The 22737-nt window shown below is 36.0% G+C and overlaps 1 protein-coding gene across 1 annotated transcript; it reads left to right on the top strand.

Moving 5' to 3' along the window:
* Positions 1–698: 698 nt before the first annotated feature.
* Positions 699–15322, top strand: LOC141434626 (uncharacterized). Its single transcript, XM_074097053.1, has 17 exons — positions 699–880; positions 2082–2138; positions 2600–2665; positions 3267–3290; positions 5463–5516; positions 5736–5789; positions 8688–8723; positions 8820–8846; positions 9227–9257; positions 10040–10114; positions 11330–11446; positions 11931–11978; positions 12722–12782; positions 12878–13228; positions 13391–13633; positions 14532–14720; positions 15108–15322. Exons 1-17 carry the CDS (start codon positions 820–822, stop codon positions 15279–15281), a joined length of 1668 nt encoding a protein of 555 aa, XP_073953154.1. The 5' UTR covers positions 699–819; the 3' UTR covers positions 15282–15322.
* The last annotated feature ends 7415 nt before the right edge of the window (positions 15323–22737 follow it).

A 22737-nucleotide genomic window follows, 5' to 3' on the forward strand; every position in this document is an offset into this window, starting at 1 on the left:
ACATAATAAATACCGCTAAATGTAGGTATTTTTACTCCATGTGTTCGAAATACTGAGAAATGGGTGTTACAATTTGACCGTTAAATACCTCAAGAGCGTTGAGAGCTGGCAACGTTGGATTTTTGTTAGTTTTTCTCGATTATTCCATAAAAAATTAAATGAAAGTTAAAAATGTGGTCTGTTAAAACTGTTCTTAATATATATGTTAATGTGTCTACTCCAATAATTATTTGTGATAGACTTTTATTTTCTTTAAAACCCGTTAATAAACATTTCTTCGTTTTTTTCGGCCGCGCAATGACCAGAGAAAACGCTCGTATACGTCCCCTCAGCTTACATACCTCCCAATGCTGGGGAAAGTTCTCCTCTCAGAATGAGAGAGTTTGGGCCATAACTCCCACGCAGGCCCAGTGCGGGTTGGGAACTTCAAACACACCATTGATTTTCTTCGCAGGTGTGTGCAGGTTTCCTCACGATGTTTTCTTTCACCTTAAAGCATAGTAAATTTAAAATCTAAATTCGCACATGAATTCTGAAAAACTCAGAGGTGCGATCCCGGGATTCGAACCCACGACCCTCATCTTGAGAGACTATAGATCAATCACTAGGCCACCACGGCTTTTTCGGCAAAGTAGAAGCAGTACCGTTGAATAAATAAACATTGTGTGAAGCATAAAACTAGGTAATAAATGTATTATCGTATAAAACTCAATAAGTTGTGAAATCATTGCCTCGATCGTTCCGAAGGCATACAACAACGAAGAGAGAATTAAATCAATTCTACGCATTGTTTTCCAAATTGATAAACTACGTTTCGTAATGTATAATCCGTATTATATATTCATTATAGCTTGTGGTTTTTGCTTCAATTTGGACTCAGGTAAATAAAAAACTCAAGTAAGTTCCCTGTTACATGTAACACTAAATATACTTATATACTAATCTAACGTTTTTACTAGACTATCACATTTAAGAGGGAATTTACCTAATTGTTTACCTATAGCAGGGTTTCTCAAAGTGGGGTACGCGAACCCCTAGGGGTTCGCTATTCGATGGTAGGGGGTTCGCGACAAGGTTTACGTGATGGTGGCTGCAAGACTGGCAAGATGATTAAGATTGGTTGGTCTTTTTGTATTTTTTATTTCAACTCCAAATTTGTTACTCATTGGTTTGTTATTTGTTGTTGTTTGTTTTAGTTTGTATTTTCGTTGGCAAGATGATTCTTACCTAAGTATATTTGTTACCTTTTATTGAAATAAATAATATACGTTATATTATGATGATGATTAAAATAAAAATAAACTTAGTGTCTCCAACAGCCAATTTTATTACTATCTTTGGGGGGGAGGGGGGGGAGGTAGGGGTTCGCTGTTGTCTAGAAACTTTAACAGGGGTACGTGGAGCCCTAAGTTTGAGAAACCCTGACCTATAGTAAGGTAAACGTCCGAGTGCTCGACACGCTAGTGACAAATGGACGACACCCTGCAGTCACCTTTATTGCTAAATGACAATAAGTGACGAGCACCCGTACGTTTACCTTATGCTTGTATAATGATTTCAGTCATGAGTAGGTATACCGGCCAATCACTGGAATGAAATAAGAACCTTCGATTTGAATCTTTTGCTTTCGTGTTTTCTGGCTTTAAAAGTTTTGACTTTCTAAGCTTTTCCGAAGCCCATAAGAACATTTTTGGCATTTTTTTATTTTCAGCCTGGCACATTAAAGCCTTCTTAATATACCTAAACTGGGTGACACACAACATTTAGGTGGGTTGCCAAAGGTAGCTAATAAATAAACTAGTTCAGGATTCTCTGTCATTTGCCTGAATTTTCATACGCACCAACTAATTTCACGTGACCGAAATTCATTTGTCATAATTTTACATTCCATAACTATTCATTTGCCATATTAAAATACCCAGGTGTCATGAAATCATGTGACATGAAAATCTAAAGCCTTAATTATTATTATTATGTATCTACCTTAAAATACTTCGAAAGCGTATATATGCTTAGAAATTATTTTTTTATGGTTAGGTTATACTTTCTTTATTCTTTATCTTTTCTTTATATATTTTCAGCCTGGTCAGCCCAAGGAGTTCGCACGCTTAGTACACCTACTCCAACAACTATAAAAGGTGGGTGTAGGTAAATAGTAGGTATAGTGTTTTGGTGTTTTAAAAAAAATCAGACTCTTTCTGCTGCTCTCTCTGCTGCTACGGAACCAAGAGAGAGCTGTACCTTCGGCCTCATCTGCACTTAGGTACTAAGGCAAATTTTTAATAAATATTAAATTTTTAGGACAATGTAGTACATTTAACAATTCATTTTTATCCCACTATAAATATTATATGGAAATTTGATCTAAAAAATTAACAGATCAAGAAATCAGAAGGGTTCAACTGTTCAGTCAAACAAACTCAAACACTTGCTAAAGTATTCCGGAGTCATTTTAAAATATCTTATATTTTTACCACAAAATTATTCCATATTTAAGCATCAGCTCCAGTATAAAAATTCTGTAATTTTCTTTGTGTCTCGTTTAAGTAGGTAGCATTTGAATAATGTCTTAATATTCTACATCTGTTTCTACGAGTAGATACGCGAGTATATGTACCGCCATGGCCACTGCCGCCGCCGGGTTACGACAATAACCGTCTCCAAGGTAGGTCAAATATAAAATAATAAATGAAAGCGTGAACCATACATAGGACGGCAGCTAGTCGAGGGCGGGTCGGGTCGGGAGCGAGGCGGGCCTATTTACATGGCGCTCGCGCACGACCCGGCTCGCACACGCACCGCACTCGGTGTGACGTTGTTCATTAAACAGCAATGACAGCGGATGCGGGGCGGGTCGTGTTCGGGCGCCGTGGTGTGATGTTGTTCATATACCTACAGCCACGTAAATAGGCCCACCGCACTCCCGACCCGCTGCCGTCCCGTGTGGTTTACGCTTAAGCCCTCAATAAAAGCTTGTTATGCTTTTGGCAATCGTTGATCTGTCATTTTTACATTTGTCGTTGCAAACCAAAACAGACTGTTAGATCAAAGCACTAAACTATCACAGCTCTTTTTAGATTGTTGATTATTTCTTTGTACTGCCGAATTATCAAGTACCTAATAGAATAGTGATTATAAGAATAAGGGAAAAGTTGAGGCTTGACATTTAAAAGGTGGTGGGCACGTTATTTTTATATTTAGACGGCGGTGACACTATAAAGTTACAATACTTAAAAAATCATACATTTTTCAATCTTCCATTTCAGGGGAGCATTTGAAGACCTACACACGTAAATATAACGGATTTGCTAGAAAGACAACGTCTACCCGCAGACCGGATCGACTGGCAATTTACTTAAAAACCTTAGACCTATGCGAAAGACGCGCTAAATGATAGCTGACTAAGATATTAACCAAGTGATTGAGGCAGTACTTATCCTGCATCTCTATTTATGATATAAGATATTTCTTATATATGTCGGCGGTCGATCATAAAATCCGCCAGATCACGAAATTCCTAGGCAAATAGTGAAATGGTGCCATTTCATGAACTGGCTAAGGGACATCCGCCATATCGTTCAAAACTTACCGTTTAACGATTTTTCTAGTGACGTTTAGGCAGATCATGAAATTCTTACGCATATCATGAAACGCCAACATATCGGTTCTGGCACTTCACTTGCCGCTGCCGCGGCACGCTCGCTTCGCTTGCTCGGCTCGTGCGTTGTGGTCACAATTCACACTAACCACTCCTCGCTTCGCTCGTCGTACCTATATTTATCTTTTTTTCGGCATATCACGATGTGCCCGGTATAGAGCTAGCAGGAATACGAGATCGACGAATGCGTTGCTCAAATTGATCTGGGGTATGTAATGATTGGTATAACAAGTTTTTATATACTTTCACTGGATATGCAACATTTAATATAATTTCATTGGATATAATCACATAATAAACTTTTGGTATAAAAACAATCAGTATAATTTCATGGCGTATAATGTTCAAATAGTATAATACATTTTTGATATAACGTTTAATGGATATAATGTATATTGGATATAAGTGGTATAATGTTTTGTAAGACATAATTTAGAAAACTATAGTATCATACAATAGAGTCGGTTCTGGCGCTTCGCCGGCCGCTACCGCGGCATGCTCGCTTCGCTCGCTCGGCTCGCTCGCTTTAAGGTCACAGTTCAACCTAACACTCCTCCTCGCTTCGCTCGTCGTCGTAACCTAACCTTAACCTACACCAACCTGCCTTAGAGTAAAATAGGTAAGAAATAATATTATAGTAGTAAGTATTCCAAATTATGCCAATAACAAAGTTATATCCCATGTATGTTATACGTTATGACTGTTGGATTAATAGTTGTTATATTAAAAGTTCATTATATCTGTTGATAATTATATTACAGGACAAAATATCAAATGTATATTCATCATCCTTTATCGTTATATCCAGTGAAAATATATCAAAAGTATCGTTACGCACCCATCGCAGGGATCTGCCGTATTGTTTCTCAGGCACATCGTGATATGCCTGCTCAACTTTTAGGCATATCATGAAATGGCGCCATTTCACGATATGCATAGGAATTTCGTAATCTGGCGTATTTAACGGTCGTCTGATACCGCCGCCTGTGAACACCCTTAACATAAGATTACAGGTGTGGTGCCTTTGGACGCATATAATCTACTTTTTTAACCGACTTCAAAAAAGAAGGAGGTTATCAATTCGGTTGTATTTTTTTATGTTTGTTACCTCAGAACTCCGTCATTTATGAACCGATTTGAATTTTTTTTGCGTTCGTCTGGGAATGTGTTCAATTAGGTTCCATAAGCACCAAATCAGGATCTGATGATTGGGTATTAAGGAAATCGAGGGAACTCTTCAAATGTTGTAGGGAGACCTATAGTAAATTTGATATATTTAGTAATAACTCATGCATTTGCTCATGAAAATTATCATTTGGTGAAGTGGAACTGATGATGAAGACCACAGTTGACCATCGGAGTTACTACTCAGTAACAAGTATTTCACGGGTTGAAGTTTAATTACTTTGACACAGCTGCTAAGCAATTTATGCTCTTCGTAATGCATATTGTAAAACGGGTGGTGAAGCACCAGGACTCCTCAATAATGAACGGCTCTGCATCGGAAAAAGCAATCTTTAGTAGAAGGTGACGAGCAGTTGATATTAAACTACTACACTTGTATCTTTATTAAAGTCTGAACTGTGATTGAGCCCAATATAAAGTGCACTATAGGGCACTGCTGGCTCGTGCTAAGGCACCGACCGACTTCAGATTGATAAAAAAATATTTTCATGGTTTTTTATAGTCGGTTCAATTTTTTGTTATATTTTTTTTTCTTTCTTTAAAAACTTGTGTGTATGCGCTAGCCCTATTCAAAAAAAAATATTCAACTTCTCTTCTGATTAGGTATTCTTTCTTTCAGCCTCGCCAAATACTGTTGTAGCGCGCAGATCTTGGACTCCAAACCCTCCACAAGGTTGGTTGTTACACTGGCAAAAATGATACAGTTAGTCAGTTTTTTTGGCCAAATTGTTGCTATTGAAACATTTGTTTACAATATTTGACAATCATGTTTAACGAGTTTTTAAATAATGCATTTTGAATTTTTTTTTGTGCTCCGTATCTAAAATAAACCAGTTGTCTGTCCTTCCTCTGTCGTAGCAAATTTTACTTTGAAACGTACTTCTACTTCTAGGGGACTCAGAGCCAATATGGCCATTGCCGGCGCCGGATGCAGAAAATCTAGTAGGTGGGTAAATAAATATATAAATTAACAATATACACCGTGTTTTTTTTATTTCCGTTAACTTTAACAGATGGCTCAGTTCATTGATTGATATAAACTACCTGGTAACTAACTTTTTGGCGAATTATAAAGGATGTTTTTTGTTTTTCATAGATATAATAACTTCACAGTCATTATTAACGTTAAAACACCTTAGTTTACGGACATTAAAAAACGTCACCAATTTAGAATATTTGCTCTGTGTTTGTACATAAATAATTATCTTTTATTTATTTATTTATTTTGAAACTGTCGGAGTGAGGCCACTAGTGTCTTGAAGAAATTGTTAATTATTTGACCGGTTGTATGTTTCTTTAAAGTTAACGCAAATAAAAAATCAACACAGTGTATAACACTTGTTAAGTTTATGTTAAATATTTTTTTACTAAACATTCCTTTGTCTTATGTGTCACTTTGATATTTAATGACGTAAAACTCTTTACAAGTTCATTTTCAAAGTCGCACTGAGCTGAGCATAACCCAATTACGTACTACTAACTGGTAAATGTTATTCGTTTTTTTTAAACGTAAATTTCGTGCACATGTAATTCAGTAAAGGTTTTTAAAATGTCCGTAAAAGTTGTAGGTATTTAGTGTCCGACTGAAGTTTCAGCTTCGGTTTCGGCCAGTTTCGGCCTAAAAATCATGTCTCGGCCAAATGCGCTCGGTACAGCTGGCAATAATACCTTCTCAGAAACGTCCGCATTTATCACACACTAATTATCATAGTACTAGCTTTTACCCGCGTCTTTGCTCGCGTGAACCATAAACATTTCAAAAAAGCAAGAAATTAAGCAAGCATGCATGCAATAAGCATCCCGTGCGTGGGAATATCGGGATAAAAAGTAGTCTATGTTTTATTCCAGATGTCCAGCTATCTACATACCAAATTTCATCCAAATCCGTCCAGCCGTTTCAGCGTGAAGGAGTAACAAACATACTCACTTACTTACAAACACTCACTCACAAACTTTCGCATTGAAATGGTAGCTGCAATTGAAACTATCGGGATTTTACAAAACTCCCCTGGAAATTTCCAAAATTTATATCGTGGTCTTCTTTGAGGTTGTGTTGTGAATAACTGTACAAAATTCAAGACTCTTAACCCAGTGCTGAAATTTCAAAATTTTTCCCTATCCAAATTCAGATTCAAAATTCAAGTTCAAATCATTTATTCAGTAAATAGGCCGCAATGGGCACTTTTTACGCGTCATTTTTTAAACTACCAGCGCTTTCGGAAAGACCATCATTGCCAAAAAGAATGCGCCGCAAGGAACTTGGCAGAAAGTAATTTTTCAAAATAAAATAATTACTAAGCCCAGCGGTTGTTATTTCAAGATTTTATCTCTAGGTATCCCGTGGGAATATCGGGTCAAAAAGTCGCCTTTGTGTTATTTCAGACGTCCAACTACCTACACACCAAATTTCATGACTCTAAGCCCAGCGGTTTTTATTTCGAGATTTTATCCCTATCCCGTGAGAATATCGCATAAAAAGTATCCTATGTTTTAATCCAGGATAAGCTAACTTTTCGCCAAAATTCATCCAAATCCGACCAGCCGTTACAGCGTGAAGAAGTAACAAACATACTCACTCACTCACAAACTTTCACAATTATATAGTAGAAAGGATAAATCAACAGTTTATTTAATATTTTTAACCGACTTCAAAAAAGGAGGAGGTTCTATGTTCCGATGTTTGTATTTTTTTTATGTATGTTCACCGATTACTCAGTCAATTGTGGACCGATTTTCAAAATTATTTTTTTAATCAAATCAAGTTCAAGTCAAGATCTGATGATGGGATCCTAGGGAAATCGAGGGCAAACCTCAAATTTTATAGGCACACCTATGGCGATTTTGGCATTTTTAGCATTAAGATGAGCATTTACATTCAGAAAGTATCATTTGGTAACCTGGACCTGATGAAGAAGACCGTGATGACCAATGGAACTCATCAAAGCTAAGTAATGCTCGCTCGTCTCTATAAACGATCATGATTAATATACCTAGATAAGCGACTAAGAAGAAGCTTTAAGTTAATGATTCTTTCGAACTGATCTGATGCTGAAGCCAGAAGGTAGGCAACGGAACTCTGTTATAAAACAAAGCAACTAAGTCGTGTTTGGGCTTAATGGAATCGTTGTGAGATGTACTTTGGCTACAAATCACTAAAAAGTGAGAAATAAAGAATTTTTTTAACAAAAAGTAAAACCGACTCCAAAAAAAAAAAAAAAAACGAAAATGGAACCGACTCCAAAACCATTGAAAATATTTTTCTAGGTAAGCTCCTGCAAGCCTCAGCACGAGCCAGCAGGAATGGAACAATAGTCGCCTTCCTCACCTACAGTCTATGGGTTTCAATCCATCCTGCTGGGTCGTGCTGAGGCACTGACTTCGAGCTAGCAGGTACCTAGAAAAATATTTTCAAGGGTTTTATAGTCGGTTCCATTTTCCGTTTTTTTTTTGAGTCGGTTTTACTTTTTTGTTAAAAATTTTCTTTATATAAGAAATATACAACAACAATGAAGTGCACTGTATAATTACCACATTTACTAGGTATATTGTAGTTTTGGCCCCTAAAACGATTTTTGAAACGTTGTTTACTTCACAACGGTCACATCGCTAAAAGAAGTGGCGGGTGACTGGAGGCGGAAAACAAATCCTTTATGTGCACATACGAATTTTTCTTAGCGTTCAAGATACATGTAGCCCAATACAATACTGATCTCTATGAATACCTACTCAAGAGAATTTCTAAGAAATAGTTACACATGCCATATGAAACAATAAATCGGCTTCCCCTTATTGGAACAACAATAACTTCTAAAATCTGTGTTTAATTTTCTGTAATTATTTCTAGGACAACAAGAAGCACAAGGAATGCAACCAGGAAACGGTAAACAAATGATTATGATCATCCATTAATGTTAATCCGCTTGTTAATTTCTATGTTATGTTATAAAATTATTATTAAAATTTATTTTTTTATCAGACATGCCGAGCCGTAGGAATTTTATTCGTAAGTGATCACCACCTCATTATGTTACGTAAAAACGTGCCCTTTCACAGTCAATTATTTTACACGAAACACGCACGATTCTGCAGTATATTGCTTTATAGATTCGAATTGTTACAAGATAACCTATTAGAACTACAGTTTCCTATTTATTTTAGACTAGCAACCCGCCCCGGCTTCGCACGGGCAACATAAAAATTAAAACGGCCAAGTGCGAATCGGACTCCCACACGAAGGGTTATGTGCCTATATACAACATTAGACATTAGCAAAAAAGGGCAAAAAACACGTTTCCTGCATGGGAGCCCCCCCCCTTAATTATTTATTTTATTTTAATTTAATTATTTATTCTTAAAGTAATCTTTACTAATACTTTGTTTCAGCGTTCATCCCAGTTGAGAACCTGCCTTTCTGGTAAATGTACAACAACCAAGTAACGATAATGAAATGGTGCACAATAACAATTTTCTTTGGTTTTGTGATTTTTAATTTACCAATTTTTAAATGTGATATTTGATCGCATGGTCGTCCAGAATATTTCGAAGTATTTTTTACATAGGCTACATAGAATACCATTAGGTAAGGTTTGTTTGATAATGTCTTTAAAAAGTTGATGGTTTTATTATGATTGACTTAGAACAAAAAAGAAACCAAAGTTCCTTCCATTACGTTAATTAGTAGGTACACCTATTTAACTGTACAAGGTGAATCAGACTGAGGCCAGAATGGTGCCAGTCCAAATACAGGTGGGTTAAGTACATAGCAGCAAAATGTTTCTAATATAGCACAAAGAAAACATATTTTCGAGTCAAGTGACAATTCAATCACTACTGGAGTTACAGCTAAAATAGAATAGGCTGCAGTGAAAAATAATCGACCTTGCGCGATCGTATGTTTCTCAGCAGCCATATCTACATGTAGCCTGCAAGTAAAATCGTAAAAAAAAAATGTAATGGAGAGGCCGTATTGTCTAACGCGCTGACGTTCGCGATCGCATTCGCCATCTCTTTCTACCCATATTGTACACCGTATGACAGAAAGAAGTGGTGAAAATGATTACCTACTATTTTAGAATAAGGTCTCGCGCGAAATAGGTGCGCCAGAGAATAAGGCATCTGGTTTGACGTGGTTAATATAGCATCGCAATATAAATCACCTTGCACGATTTAATTGTACCAACTTAACGTTGATTGCAGGGAGCGCCACGATCCCAAACCGATGAGAAGAACCGCCAGCAAAAAGCATAAGCGTTCACAAAAAAAGTCAGACGAGTAAGACAACACAATCCCGACTTATTTAGATAAGGCGAGAAATATTATGGGAGTGCATACGATGGTCGATCACATCAAAACATGGTCCCACGGCGTAAACTTCAAAACGTGTATTATTTCTGTTGCAACGTTATCCATCCTTTTTTCAGAGTATTTTTATTTAATTTCCATATCAGTTATCTACAAAATTAAAATAGAAACTTATAAATAAAAAATAAAAACAAGAAAACAATTCTGATATATAGGATACGAACTCATGCATGATCATTTACGAATTTATCTAAGCAGCCGATCAACTCAGCTATCGGCACATACTGTGATGAGGATAAAATATCGATCATATCATAATTTGATATACCGGGCATTAAGCTAACCATAACCGTTATAACGTGGACTCAATGTTGTTATACTGATTGATCTTTATACATATAACAAAGTACTACGCAATTGCAAGTTAAAGTGTCATTAATACTACTGTCGTAATATTATTTTTGTAAACATTCTATTGATTAACCCAAATTGTTAAACTGTTTAACAGCGCTATCTAGTTCATTTCTTGTGTACGCCTAACAAAATCGCCACCTCTCGTGTTCAAACGATTATAGAACGTAAGGTGTCCATCCACTTATGCAGGCCATTGTACATATGTAGCTGTTACGAAACTCTCACAAAGAATTTTTATTAAAAAAAATGAAATTTTGCAGTAGGTACTTAGTTATTTATTCGGGTAACTACATATAGTCAGTGTTTGATATGATGGCTGATGTCGAAACCCGAGCCAGCAAATAATTCACATGCGACAATAACAGCTTGCTCAGCATTGAGAACGCATATTATGTGATTAAATACTTACACGCTATATACAATTTAGACAGTTGCCTTATTTGTTATAGTTAACACACTTTTATTACCTAACCTTATAACTAAATAGCGTAATATTACTACTGAATCCTCTGGGCACTGCATCGGCAGGGACAACGACGAGGGACCGAACAAAATGTATCATTGACTCCATGAAAATTGGATCTTGTGCTTGTGTAAGAGTCCACCTGTGTTGTGTATGCAGTCGATACATTAGCCCCGACTCATCTCCGCGTAATAGCCAACCGAGCTAGTGCGGCAGCGAAGCAACCGAAAAATAAAAGTTCTACAATATAAATATACAATTTCTAAGATAAATTCAAGATCAAATTCTAACACCGAATCCCTTTCCAGGGAGCATCCTTCGACGAAAAACGCTGAAATGAGTAATGACATAAACTTGAATACAGAAGCAAATACAAAGTGGCCAAAAGTGAGGAGTCCCCACGGTCGACGCCGGGACTATGTGCGGTCTGAAAAACACCATAACTTTTTCTACCTCATTCCAACTTTACACAAATTTCCTGCTTCATTCTTTAATGTTGTGCTTATTTTATCAAATAAGTACTTAGTTTTTTTTTCGGTTAAGGAAAGTACCTGACTGACTGCTTTCGGATATTTCGGCCCTAATCCAATGTTTGATCGAATGATCATTTCGTCTAATGGAGCTACACTGAAATTATATAATTTCCTGGCAAGTTCCAATTAAACCTAACGTACACCTGACTTATTTTAAATCACCGACCTATTTTCAGTATCTATAGAAGACAAATTATACCAAATGATCATCTGACCAAACGTGACATGAGGCCAAAATATTTGGTCATACAAGGGAAACTGCACTTAGTCTATAATATATATATGTATATATTGCTGTGGTAATTAATCTTCTTTGCTCATAATTAAATTAGTTTTATTCAATACCCCTAACTATTGAAAAACATCTTGACTTTAGATCTACAAGACTGGCTCCTTATCAGTTGCTGCAAGATGACCCAACAACGTAAGTAAACTTATTTATAAACAACATTTTAACACATGGTATACTCGAGGTGGTTAATGTTATGATGACAAAGTTCAAACATTTCTCTATTAATTAGCCAGAATTTTATAACATTTTATTAAAATTTCCATACCTAATTTTTATTTGTCATACATAACCTACTGCATTAGGTACTTATGACACTTTTCGAAAAATCCTAAACATGGCGCGTTTTGAGATAATCGAACTTCATCGTTTATCGATTCCTGTTGTTTTATTAACCGACTCTACCAAAAAAGGAGGAGGTTCTATGTTCCAATGTTTGTATTTTTTTTTTGTGTATGTTCACCGATTACTAAGTCAATTGTGGACCGATTTTCAAAATTATTTTTTTAATCGAAAAAGTATTCTTCTGAGGTGGTCCCATTGTCACCAAGTCAAGATCTGATGATGGGATCCTGGGGAAATCGAGGGCAAACCTCAAATTTTATAGGCATACCTATGGCGATTTTGGCATTTTTAGTATTAAAATGAGCATTTGACTGACTGACACACTGACTCGTGCTGAGGCACCGACTTCGAGCTAGTACGTACCTAAAAAAATATTTTCAAGGGACTTGTAGTCGGTTCCATTTTTTGTTATTTTTTTCTTTTTTTGGAGTCGGTTTTACTTTTTTGTTAATAATTTATGTTTGTTACCTTGCCTGCAGTTTTTCGGCATGCAACGCTGTTTTCCAGCTCTTAAATGTTTGTAATATTTTTAGCACACAAGCAAGTAAAATTAAATCGGATCCAGTTATGTTTGGTGATTTCAATCAGTATTCTGTAAGTATGATTTTTAATTAAAAACATAGAATTACAGCACATAATAATAATAATATGATAAGTAAATATCACAAACCACCCTGCTTATTGTTTAGATGAAAAACGATTTAGAGATAATGCTGAGAGATATTGACGAAGCAAATGTTACCGTCGAAGTAATCACTAGAACTGTTGAATACAATGACATAGTTATTTGTAAAATAACTCAATCTAAGCTACAATCAAGATACTTCAGAGCAAATGAAGACAAATACATGGATGAAGAGCCAGAGAAGAAAATAATATTTATTGTACACGGCCTCAGTGCTATGGGATTCACAAGAGTGCCATGCTTAAATGAGAAGAAATCGTTCATGAAGTTACTTAAATATTACACAGCACATTTGGACAAATTTGATATATTTTTGATTCCAATGGCTAATCCAGACGGGATTGGAGACGAGACCGTAAGTAAATCAATAATCAGAGTAAATTCAAGTAGTAGCTTATTACAATTATTAACACTGTTCGCTCTTCAACAAGTGATGCCGTTGTTGTCTCTAGTTTTTCAAAATGGTTGTCTATTGTGACCTTTTAAGCTCTACAGCTGGACATAAATATTTTTAAAGCTCGAAAACTGGAATAAGAATAAATCGCCACAGTCTGCGTGTTTGGGTGTGGCTTTGGACCGAAACTTCGACGTGTCGTGGAATGCGAGCAATAGCAACTCTTGCAACCAGCAGTACCCAGGACCCTCGCCGTTCTCCGAACTTGAAAGTCGAGCCATCGGGGATGTGCTGCACTATTACAGTCACAAGATCATCGCGTACATCCATGTCCATGGTGGGACATACGACCCTAATATATTCAAGGTAGGTATTAGGAGCCTACTAATACAGATGTATTATCAAAATTCGGATACTAAGTACCGAAAAATCTATTGACTTATTTTGTAATGTTAATTGCAAATAAATAGCATGGACTGTTAAAATTCGGATTATCGGGTTAGGTTAGGTTAGTTGGGTTAGTAGGCATGACGTGTGTCTAATGTTTTTTACTAAGTAGTTTAAACAATCTTGTATTTGTTTCTTCTTTATTAAGTACCTTCTTAACTATACAAAGTGACATCAAATTCTTTCGAAATACTCCTGGTTGTTATCGGGTAAGTTTGACTGAACCTGTGAAGGTTTTTCATCGGAATTTTTCATCTCAAGTGTAGTCACGTCTTTGACAAGACAAAATTTGCTGACGTAAGTTGTTCAGTCAACTTAACCCAACCATCTGCTGAATTATTCTAGAAGAATTCTAAGAGATTTTTTTAAAAAATGTACATACAGATGTGTATCGCACTAATATTATAAATGCGAAAGTTTGGAAGTCTGTTTGTATGTTACTTCATCATGTCTAAACAGCAAAACCGATTTAGATGAAATTCGGTATACAGATAGTTTCTGTCTCGGGGAAGCACATAGGATAGTTTTTATCCCGGGAAATTGCATAGTTCACGCTGGATAGCGATTACCGAATTCTACGCGAGCGGAGTCGCGGGTATCGGCTAGTATTTAGATATAAATATTGTTTGTTTAGCAGTAAAGAAAGATAGAAAAAGTTAATAGTTACGTTCAGAATAAAATTGCGCTAATTATCGTTAAAAAATTCTAACAGTTTCATTTGCAAATTATTCACAGAAACAGAATTTAATTTCACATAAAAGATAAGTATCAAGTGATATCGGTGAGAACGTTTAATGAAAAAGATGGTAATTTTCAGGGTGATGCTGTTCTGTATCCGAAAGGCTTTACTGAAGTTGCTACGGAAGATGACAAGTATATCGATATCAAGGGTGAGATCGACGAGGCGATACGGAACGCGGGCTTCAAAGTGATGTCTGTTAGCATGGAAACGTTGTACAACTGGTACGGCAAAGTGCATGGGTCTAGTGTCGACTTTGCTTCGACGGTAAGGATATTTGAATTCTATTTTAGACGACCAGATGGCCTAGTGGTTAGAGAACCTGACTACGAAGCTTGAGGTCCCGGGTTCAATTCCCGCGTTGGGGCAGATATTTGTATGAAAAATACGAAGGTTTGTTCTCGGGTCTTGGGTGTTTAATATGTATTTAAGTATGTATCTATCAATATAATCATATTTATCCGTTGCTTAGTACCCATAACACAAGCTTTGCTAAGCTTACTTTGGGACTAGGTCAATTGGTGTGAATTGTCCCGTGATATTTATTTATTTATTTTATTTATTTATTTATTCCCCCGAAGCCACCCCGACTCTTGACTATTTTATCTTAAAATCTCTTTTCAATATTATTTAATATATACAAACATATTCCAGATATATGGGGTACCATATGCTATGGAGTTCGTGATGCAGCCATATGAAGACAATAAACGAGCAGAGCATTCCGACGAAAAGATCTCTGACAACGTGCTGACGGAAATCTGGAAAAGGGTCATCGATGTAGTCTTTACAAATATTTACAAAAACACTCATACGAACGATGTTTAATTAGTTATTTTTTATAAAAATTAAAGTGAATAGTAAAGTAACCTTCTGTTGTAATAGGTTTTTGTTAAAAATTACATTTTCAATACAAACTATTTGTTGATTGACAGTAGTTGTATTATCATCCAACTTACATATGCATACCAAGTTACAAGTCAACCCGACCACTGGAAGTGGGTCAAAATGAACTTGCAACATTTGACCCAATAAAACAGGGCAAGTTAAATAAAAGCTTGTAAAAAAAGCTTTAAAACAAAATGTTTATTAATAAAATCATCATAGTTCTAAACAAAACAGCGGTATATTTAATCTTAAGAAAAAATCAAACCAATGTAATGAGATGATGAATGAAAGGAAACGCGTTTTGAGTTACGCGCAGTGTAGAGTTCTGTAGTAAGATGCGGTAAATAATTCAATTTTGATCGACTATTACTCGTTTACATAAACAGCCTACTAGCCTAGCCGTGGTAATTTTTTTAATTGTTTATTATTCTTACCACCTGTTTCGCCATCCATTGATTTAATTTATTTCACGGATATATGTGATGCCGTCTCTCTTTGTTTTGTTCGAATAGACGGAGACGGCATTACATTTATCCGTCAATTAAAATTAATCAATGAATGGCATAACAACCCCTTAATGTACTATTTTTTTGAACTTTGAAGTGACAAAGTCGGGGGTTTTCCAACTTTTTGTCGGTTAGGTTATGTATCTTGTAAAATGCTTGCCTCTAACATAAATTAGTAGCTTAAAGCTTAATATTTGCAAACGAATCACTATATCGAAAGATGGTCTTTGCAGATCTATAATGTTTTTGACAGACATATCTAACGATATCCCATATTGTGGGTAGGTATAGATGAGAAAAAAAAAACACATCCACTAGATAAGAAGGCGTAGAGGAAAATCCTAAAAAAATTTTTTTTTCAAAATTTATGTTGCTACTTTGTTACTAATTATGTTTTTATTCTAGCATTAGAAGTATGTAACCTAAGCAACAACGACGGAAATCGCGAAACATAAGTTCCTTGTAGGATAACGGAACTCTATATAGAAGGGTTACCGTTGCAGATCTCCTACAAATACGGAATAACAGTAGTTAAAAGTATTTTATTCTTTATTACGACGTCTAGTGTTTGGACATTAATTGATATCGCCAGTAGAGACAATTAATTAATACCGCCATAAATAAAGCAATTTAAAAGTAATGGTCGCTAAAAGTTAGCCACCTACATATTGATGTTACTTAAGGTTATAAAGAATTTTGGTAACACAATTACCTACTCAGCGCCAATCTAAGAATATACACAATTCATATTCATTTATTCAGTCAAATTCATGCTCATTACATTATTAGATGGTAGTTTGCGTATAAGATAACGTGCATTTTTTTATTAAACTACTCAGTCATTTCTGCCTACAACTATTGTACTTCCTCAAATCCTAAGGATACGAGTAGATAGATGATTCAAATAAATTTTTATTTACCATAAAAACTATTACTAATTTAAACGAGAGCCTAAGTGAACTTTTACAAAATCATTAGCTGATGATACGATGGAAAATCCTGCTCCACTTATATTATAAACACTTAACAAAATTTGTTTGTGTGTTACAATATGCGTGAAAATTTTTGCCGCTGTAGTTTTAGGTATAATAAAATTAATCATCATGAAGTAAATTTTGGGAATTAAGTAAATTCCCGGAATTTCGATTTTTCTGCCAGTTCTAATGGTTTACGCGGGTTTGGCGCGGGTATAGGAAAATTTAATAATAAGTGAACAAAATGGTTGCAATGTTACTTTCTCTTAAGCACTGGCATTTTATTGCAAAAATATAATTCGAAGACTTCGTGTGTACATCCCATTGTTCCCACTAGACAGTGGCCATTAACAGCCACAATGTCTTATTATTGGTACACAACAATCAATGTATGTCAAAATTTGTATATCAACGTATCACAGTGCAGAATTCGATTAAGTGTGTCATGTTGTTGTCGCAGGAACTGGTCGTGCATACAAAAAGACTAAAGAAAGTGAAGGTACCGTTCTGAGGACTCTGAATGAGTTTTTTGTGTTGGCATGTATTCCATCCTGGTAATCAATTATTTGTAACAAAATCACAAAAGCGACGAAAAGATTGTGTACAATACGCCTGTGTATTTTGATGTGACTATTGACTGGAAGTCTAAAACGGCGATATATTCCTTTAGAATAAGAACAAGTTTGGAGACTGTAAATTGATTGTTTAATTTGGTCAAGTTTAGGCGATGGTGAACGAGTTTTTTTATTACGAGTACATCATCATGGTTAATAAAATTAAAATAGTTTTTCAATTCATTTTATATCAATAAATACGGAATCAGCCCCATTAGGACATGCTAGAAGTAGGTATAACGGTTTTGAAATGATTCACAATTTTTAAATTTTACCTACCACTTTTTGGTGCCATCAGCCAAATATGTCGTCTACCACCCTTAAGTTGATTATCGTTTGCATGTCATAAAACAATAATGCCAATAGACGTGTCTGTCAACTTGAAAGTTCGACTTTAGCGACATAATCATTTTATAGGAACTTGTTTAAAAAAATTGATAGACCACTTATTTGGCTGATGGTACTTCTACATAATACACCAAATCGTAACCGAAAATTTCATCATTCTTCGTTTTGTCTAACAACCAAAACACTTATGGACATTAGGTCGACAATTTAAAAATGTGGTTTATCCTGGTAATGAAACACCACATAACGACTGATTTGCAAATTTATTAGTTCAAAAAAATATTACGGCTACGTCTGTATGACATATAATATTCTCTAGTCATCCTGTCTTGCACAAGTGGTTGCAGAATAGCAAAGTATTTGTTTGTGCTCATTAATACGGTTTTCCGCAAAGTAACGTTTGATTTAATCAATTATTTAAGTACATGTAAACTTTTTTTGCAAAAAAATAAAGAAATAAAAACAATTGCCAAACCTGTGTGCCTATCGAGGGGAACAGATAGTCGGACACACATTGACATTGGACGAAAGCATTTTTTGCCTAAGCTCAAATAGAGACCTTTCGCTCCACTTCGCGCTCGCTTGGTCATTTAAATTGGCTGGTCATTAATATTTTTCAACTCCTGATCACCAATTAAAAATCATCGTACTGTAGGATCTTGTTTAATCATACCGTTTTGCTGTGAATCTTTTAGAGACAACTGATTAGCAATTTGAAAGCATGGAACTGTACAGTTACTCATTTTACTCATTAAAAAAAGGCGTGCATTGTATTTTTGCACAAAAAGTTAAAAGAGTTCTTTTTCTGCTGCCAAGCCTTGCCAAGCCTACGGGCCGCCCGTCACGGCGCAGGCGTAAGGTTGCCAACTTATGGTTTACCCCTAGTTTTAGTGGTAAATATTAGGCTAAATATTTTAAGATTTACTTGTAAGAACTTAATATATACATATCACTTAATACGTAACACATCAAGCTTAAATATTGTTTTAATTTTTCGCTAATGTATTTTACTATTTTTGGAGCCATTTCTGATGTTTTGGTTAGAGCTGTCTGTTCCCTAACTTCTGTATCCACTTTTTATACTAGTTGCAAAACAAATAGATGCCAGCACGCCATTTATCTTCAGAGAAAAATATTTCTAAATATTTTTTCTACAAATATCAGAAATTATCTTTATTAAACGTCATACGGTAGTTTTAATAAATATTTATAACTTTGAAAAACCTGCCTAGGACTAATAAAACCAGAGGCCCTAAATACAAAATAGAACGTTGAGTAAAATTAAGGCTAAAATTGTTTCTTACAAAAATTCACAGATTTTGTGTCTCACTTGACTATCGAGCACATTGGAAATGAATCTATGAAAAATGTCGTTCTGACTTTTTGACTTTTTCAAAAAGGTTAAGCTACAAGACAAACCCTTAAATCGATCGTCTTTGTTTTAGGCTCAAATTGTAGCTGACTAAAATGTCCAGAGGAGTTTTCCTGAATTTTTTGATATCATTCTTCGTTTCCGCAATATCGAGCGCCAAAATCAAAAATTCGAAAAAAAAAAGTTTTTTCTGCGGGAACAGCAGGCTGTTGGCAACTCTGAGTAGGCGTCGACGTCGCACGAGCTCACTTTTATCAATGCCACTGGTTCATTAAACCCGATTGAGACCCGATTGTCTAGAAACGGTGCTTTATGTTACGTCGAAGTGTCATAATTGATAAATCTAATGGGAGTCATTTGACTATCAAACGGTTGACCAAATATGTTATTCGGCGAATACTTCTTTACATAATAAATATCTAAATAATCACTTCCCATTACTAACTGTGGTGTTTATTTAATAAAGGTCACTGTACCTATTGTATACGCATACAAACGTTGCAAGTTAATGAAAAGCTTGTAATCGTCATCATCATCTTAGCCTATATACGTCCAACTACTGGGCAATCTGGGCATAGGCCTCCTCTCAGAATGAGAGGCCTGGGGCAGTAGTTCAAACGCAAGCCCAGTGTGGATTGGGAACTTTACACATACCATTCCACACATTTTACACGTAAAGAAATAAAGAAATCATTTATTCTTGACAACATATAAAAAATAATAAGTAAATATTTATGTATGTCACGAAATGGTCCCAAATGACCGTTTGATCATCATACATACCCATGTTGTCCTTCACCGTACAGCTCGTGGTAAATTTCAATCTAATATCGCATAAGAATTTTTAAAAATTTAAAGGTGCGTGCCCGGATTAGATAGAGCCCATAATCCACTGGTTGAGAGGCCATAGGTTAAACCACTACGCTGCCACGGCTTTTTCATCAAAGCTAACATAAAAGCTGGTAAAATCTTTAATGAATACAAGTGTCATATTGTATCGCACTGCGCTATATGGCCCTAAGTCACGTGGTAAGAAAGTAGGTGAAGATTACCAATGACTCAGTAGTTCTACATACAAACAAAGACGAAATCTTCCGCGACTTAATTTCAAATGACATTGACCCAGAGACGTTTCGATAACGGCTCTAGGAGGCTTATTCTCAGTTTGGAGGTATCGTTAGCTTGAGATATTTACATTGCTATAAATGTAAGATTTACCGTCTTCTATTTTAATGAACACGCTCTCAGTGGTGTGAGACAAGCCAGTATGAAGACGAGACTTTGGCGATATATCACCATTGGGCATCATATCGATATAGGGCTATAGCCCTCTGTGGTTAGAGAACCTGACTATGAAACTTGATGTCCCGGGTCCAAACCCCAGTCGTGGCAGACATTACACGTAAAAAAATACGAATGTTTGTTCTTGTTCTTAAGTCTTGAGTGTTTAATATGTATTTAAGTATGTTTATCCGTTGCCCACCCATAACATGCTTTGCTTGCTTTGGGACTAGCTCAATTTATGTGAAGTGTCCCATGGTATTTATTATTTACGAGTATTAATCGTGAGATACAGTTTGTTATGTTTGACAAAAAAAAAGTTACATTTTGAGGTAAAAATAAAAAATCAATCGGAATCGGCATGAGCTGCTTTTATATTTTCAACCGACTTCAAAAAAGGAGACAATTCGTCTATGTTTTTTTTTGTGTGTTTGTTACGCGATAACTCGCCAATTGCGGGCCGAATTTCAAAATTCTTTTTTGTTCTAAAGGGCATAGGTACCTCCGAGGTGGTCCTATTGACACCAAGTCAGGATCTGATGAAGGGATCTTAGAAAAATCGAGGACAACCCTCGAATTCTTTAAGCGCACTTACAGCAATTTTGTCATTTTTAACACCAAGTCAAGTATTCAGAAAGTATACTTTAGTGAACTGGGTCTGATAAAGAAGACCGTAGGAACCGGTACTCTGTTATAAAATATTATAACTATGCCATGTTTGAGCTTAATGGAATCCTTGTGGGATGTACTTTGGCTACAAATTACTAAAAACCAAGAATAACAAATTTAAACTAAAACATGGACCCGACTTCGAAAAACCTTGAAAATAATTTTCTACTAGTTTGAAGTCGGTGCCTCAGCACGAGCCAGCAGGAGTGATTGAAGCCCAATATACTCGTATAGTTGTAGGTGAGGTGGACGATTATAGGTCCACTCCTGCTAGGTCGTGCTAAGGCACCGACTTCAGACTGGTAGAAAATTATTTTCATGGTTTTTGTAGTCGGTTCTATTATTTGTTATAGTTTTTTTTGTTTTAAAGAAGTCGAAAAGTAAAGTACCGTAACCATTTAGGTTACATTACTATTTGCTTGCCTTTCTGACCATACTAGTACAAGAATATTCCGCTATCATAATACCAACTTGAAAAATTGGCAACGGAATCCTTTGACCCGACTTTGACCTAAATGTATCAAAGTAAATGCGATGATAACTATCAAAGTCAAGATTTCTATGATACAAGTACAGTCACCGTTAATCGTTATCATACATGCCATTAGCGATAAATAAATAAGTCCCATTTAACCGAGTCGAACCCATAAAAGTGCAAGGCTATTAAAAAATTGCATGCTAATTACCTAAACATGGAAACCAAAGTCGATAAAAATATGATTTCGGTTTCTTCGGTTTAATTAAACGATTTGCTACGCATTTTAACACGATATGCCCTGAACTACGTTCTGACTATCGAACAACTTGTACCTACCTTGTATTTAATTTGTCTGAACATTTTCGGATCGAGAAACAGACGATAAACGTGTGAACGTTGATGACTTTGTTCTTTAGAAAATGATAATGCATGCTCTAAATTTACTATGGACGTTTCTGTCATTATGGCAATGGCTGAGGTTGACGTTATTTTTTTCAACCTGATCTTTCGGACAAGCCAGGAGATGCGAGACAAATTAGAAAAAGTTAAAGACTTGTAGGCCGGCATTATCTATTAGATTGCCCTGTTCGGAGGACAATGCTAGTGTCCAGCATGCCATCTGGAAGGTAATGGTGGATGAACGATGACAGCGCAATTTTTTTTCTCTATATTACACTATGTTGTGTGTGTTGTCAACTGACGAATGGCTGTCAAGTCAAAACCACAGAGAATCACCGCAACATAAAAACTGGCGAAATAATTGCATCAAAAGACTTTTAATCGGATAAATTTAAGGTCTGGGCAAATCCAGGAAACGTTAGGCTCATACCACTATATTTTCTTAGGTCTGCCTTTATTCGTTTGGTCATCCCCCGAAGCCCACTGGGCAACATGGGCCAATACTTGGCCTATAAAAAAAACGAAATCAATTCATAATTGGAACATAGGCTCGTCTACAGATTATCCGATCCGAGTGATCCGACAACCGTCCTCGTTCGTTCCTTACGGTTGTTTGTGGGCCGGTTGCGTGCGCTCGCGCAGTCCGCACCGGTACTGCGCGCGCGCCGCACGCCTCTCCCGCGCACGTAATCGACTATAAACGGTTAATTCGATTTTTAAATCGATTTACGTGCATTTGGCGGTTTAATTGGCAA

The sequence above is a fragment of the Choristoneura fumiferana genome, chromosome 14 (assembly GCF_025370935.1).
Source record: "Choristoneura fumiferana chromosome 14, NRCan_CFum_1, whole genome shotgun sequence".
Classification (NCBI taxonomy): Eukaryota; Metazoa; Arthropoda; class Insecta; order Lepidoptera; family Tortricidae; genus Choristoneura; species Choristoneura fumiferana.

Excerpts from the sequence above, each read along its gene's own strand:
- LOC141434626 (XM_074097053.1), top strand. The coding sequence starts at position 820 with ATGTATAATCCGTATTATATATTCATTATAGCTTGTGGTTTTTGCTTC. Across the intron at positions 13,229-13,390 it reads ACGGGATTGGAGACGAGACC|CTCGAAAACTGGAATAAGAA; the intron begins GTAAGTAAATCA and ends ATATTTTTAAAG. Across the intron at positions 13,634-14,531 it reads ACGACCCTAATATATTCAAG|GGTGATGCTGTTCTGTATCC; the intron begins GTAGGTATTAGG and ends GGTAATTTTCAG.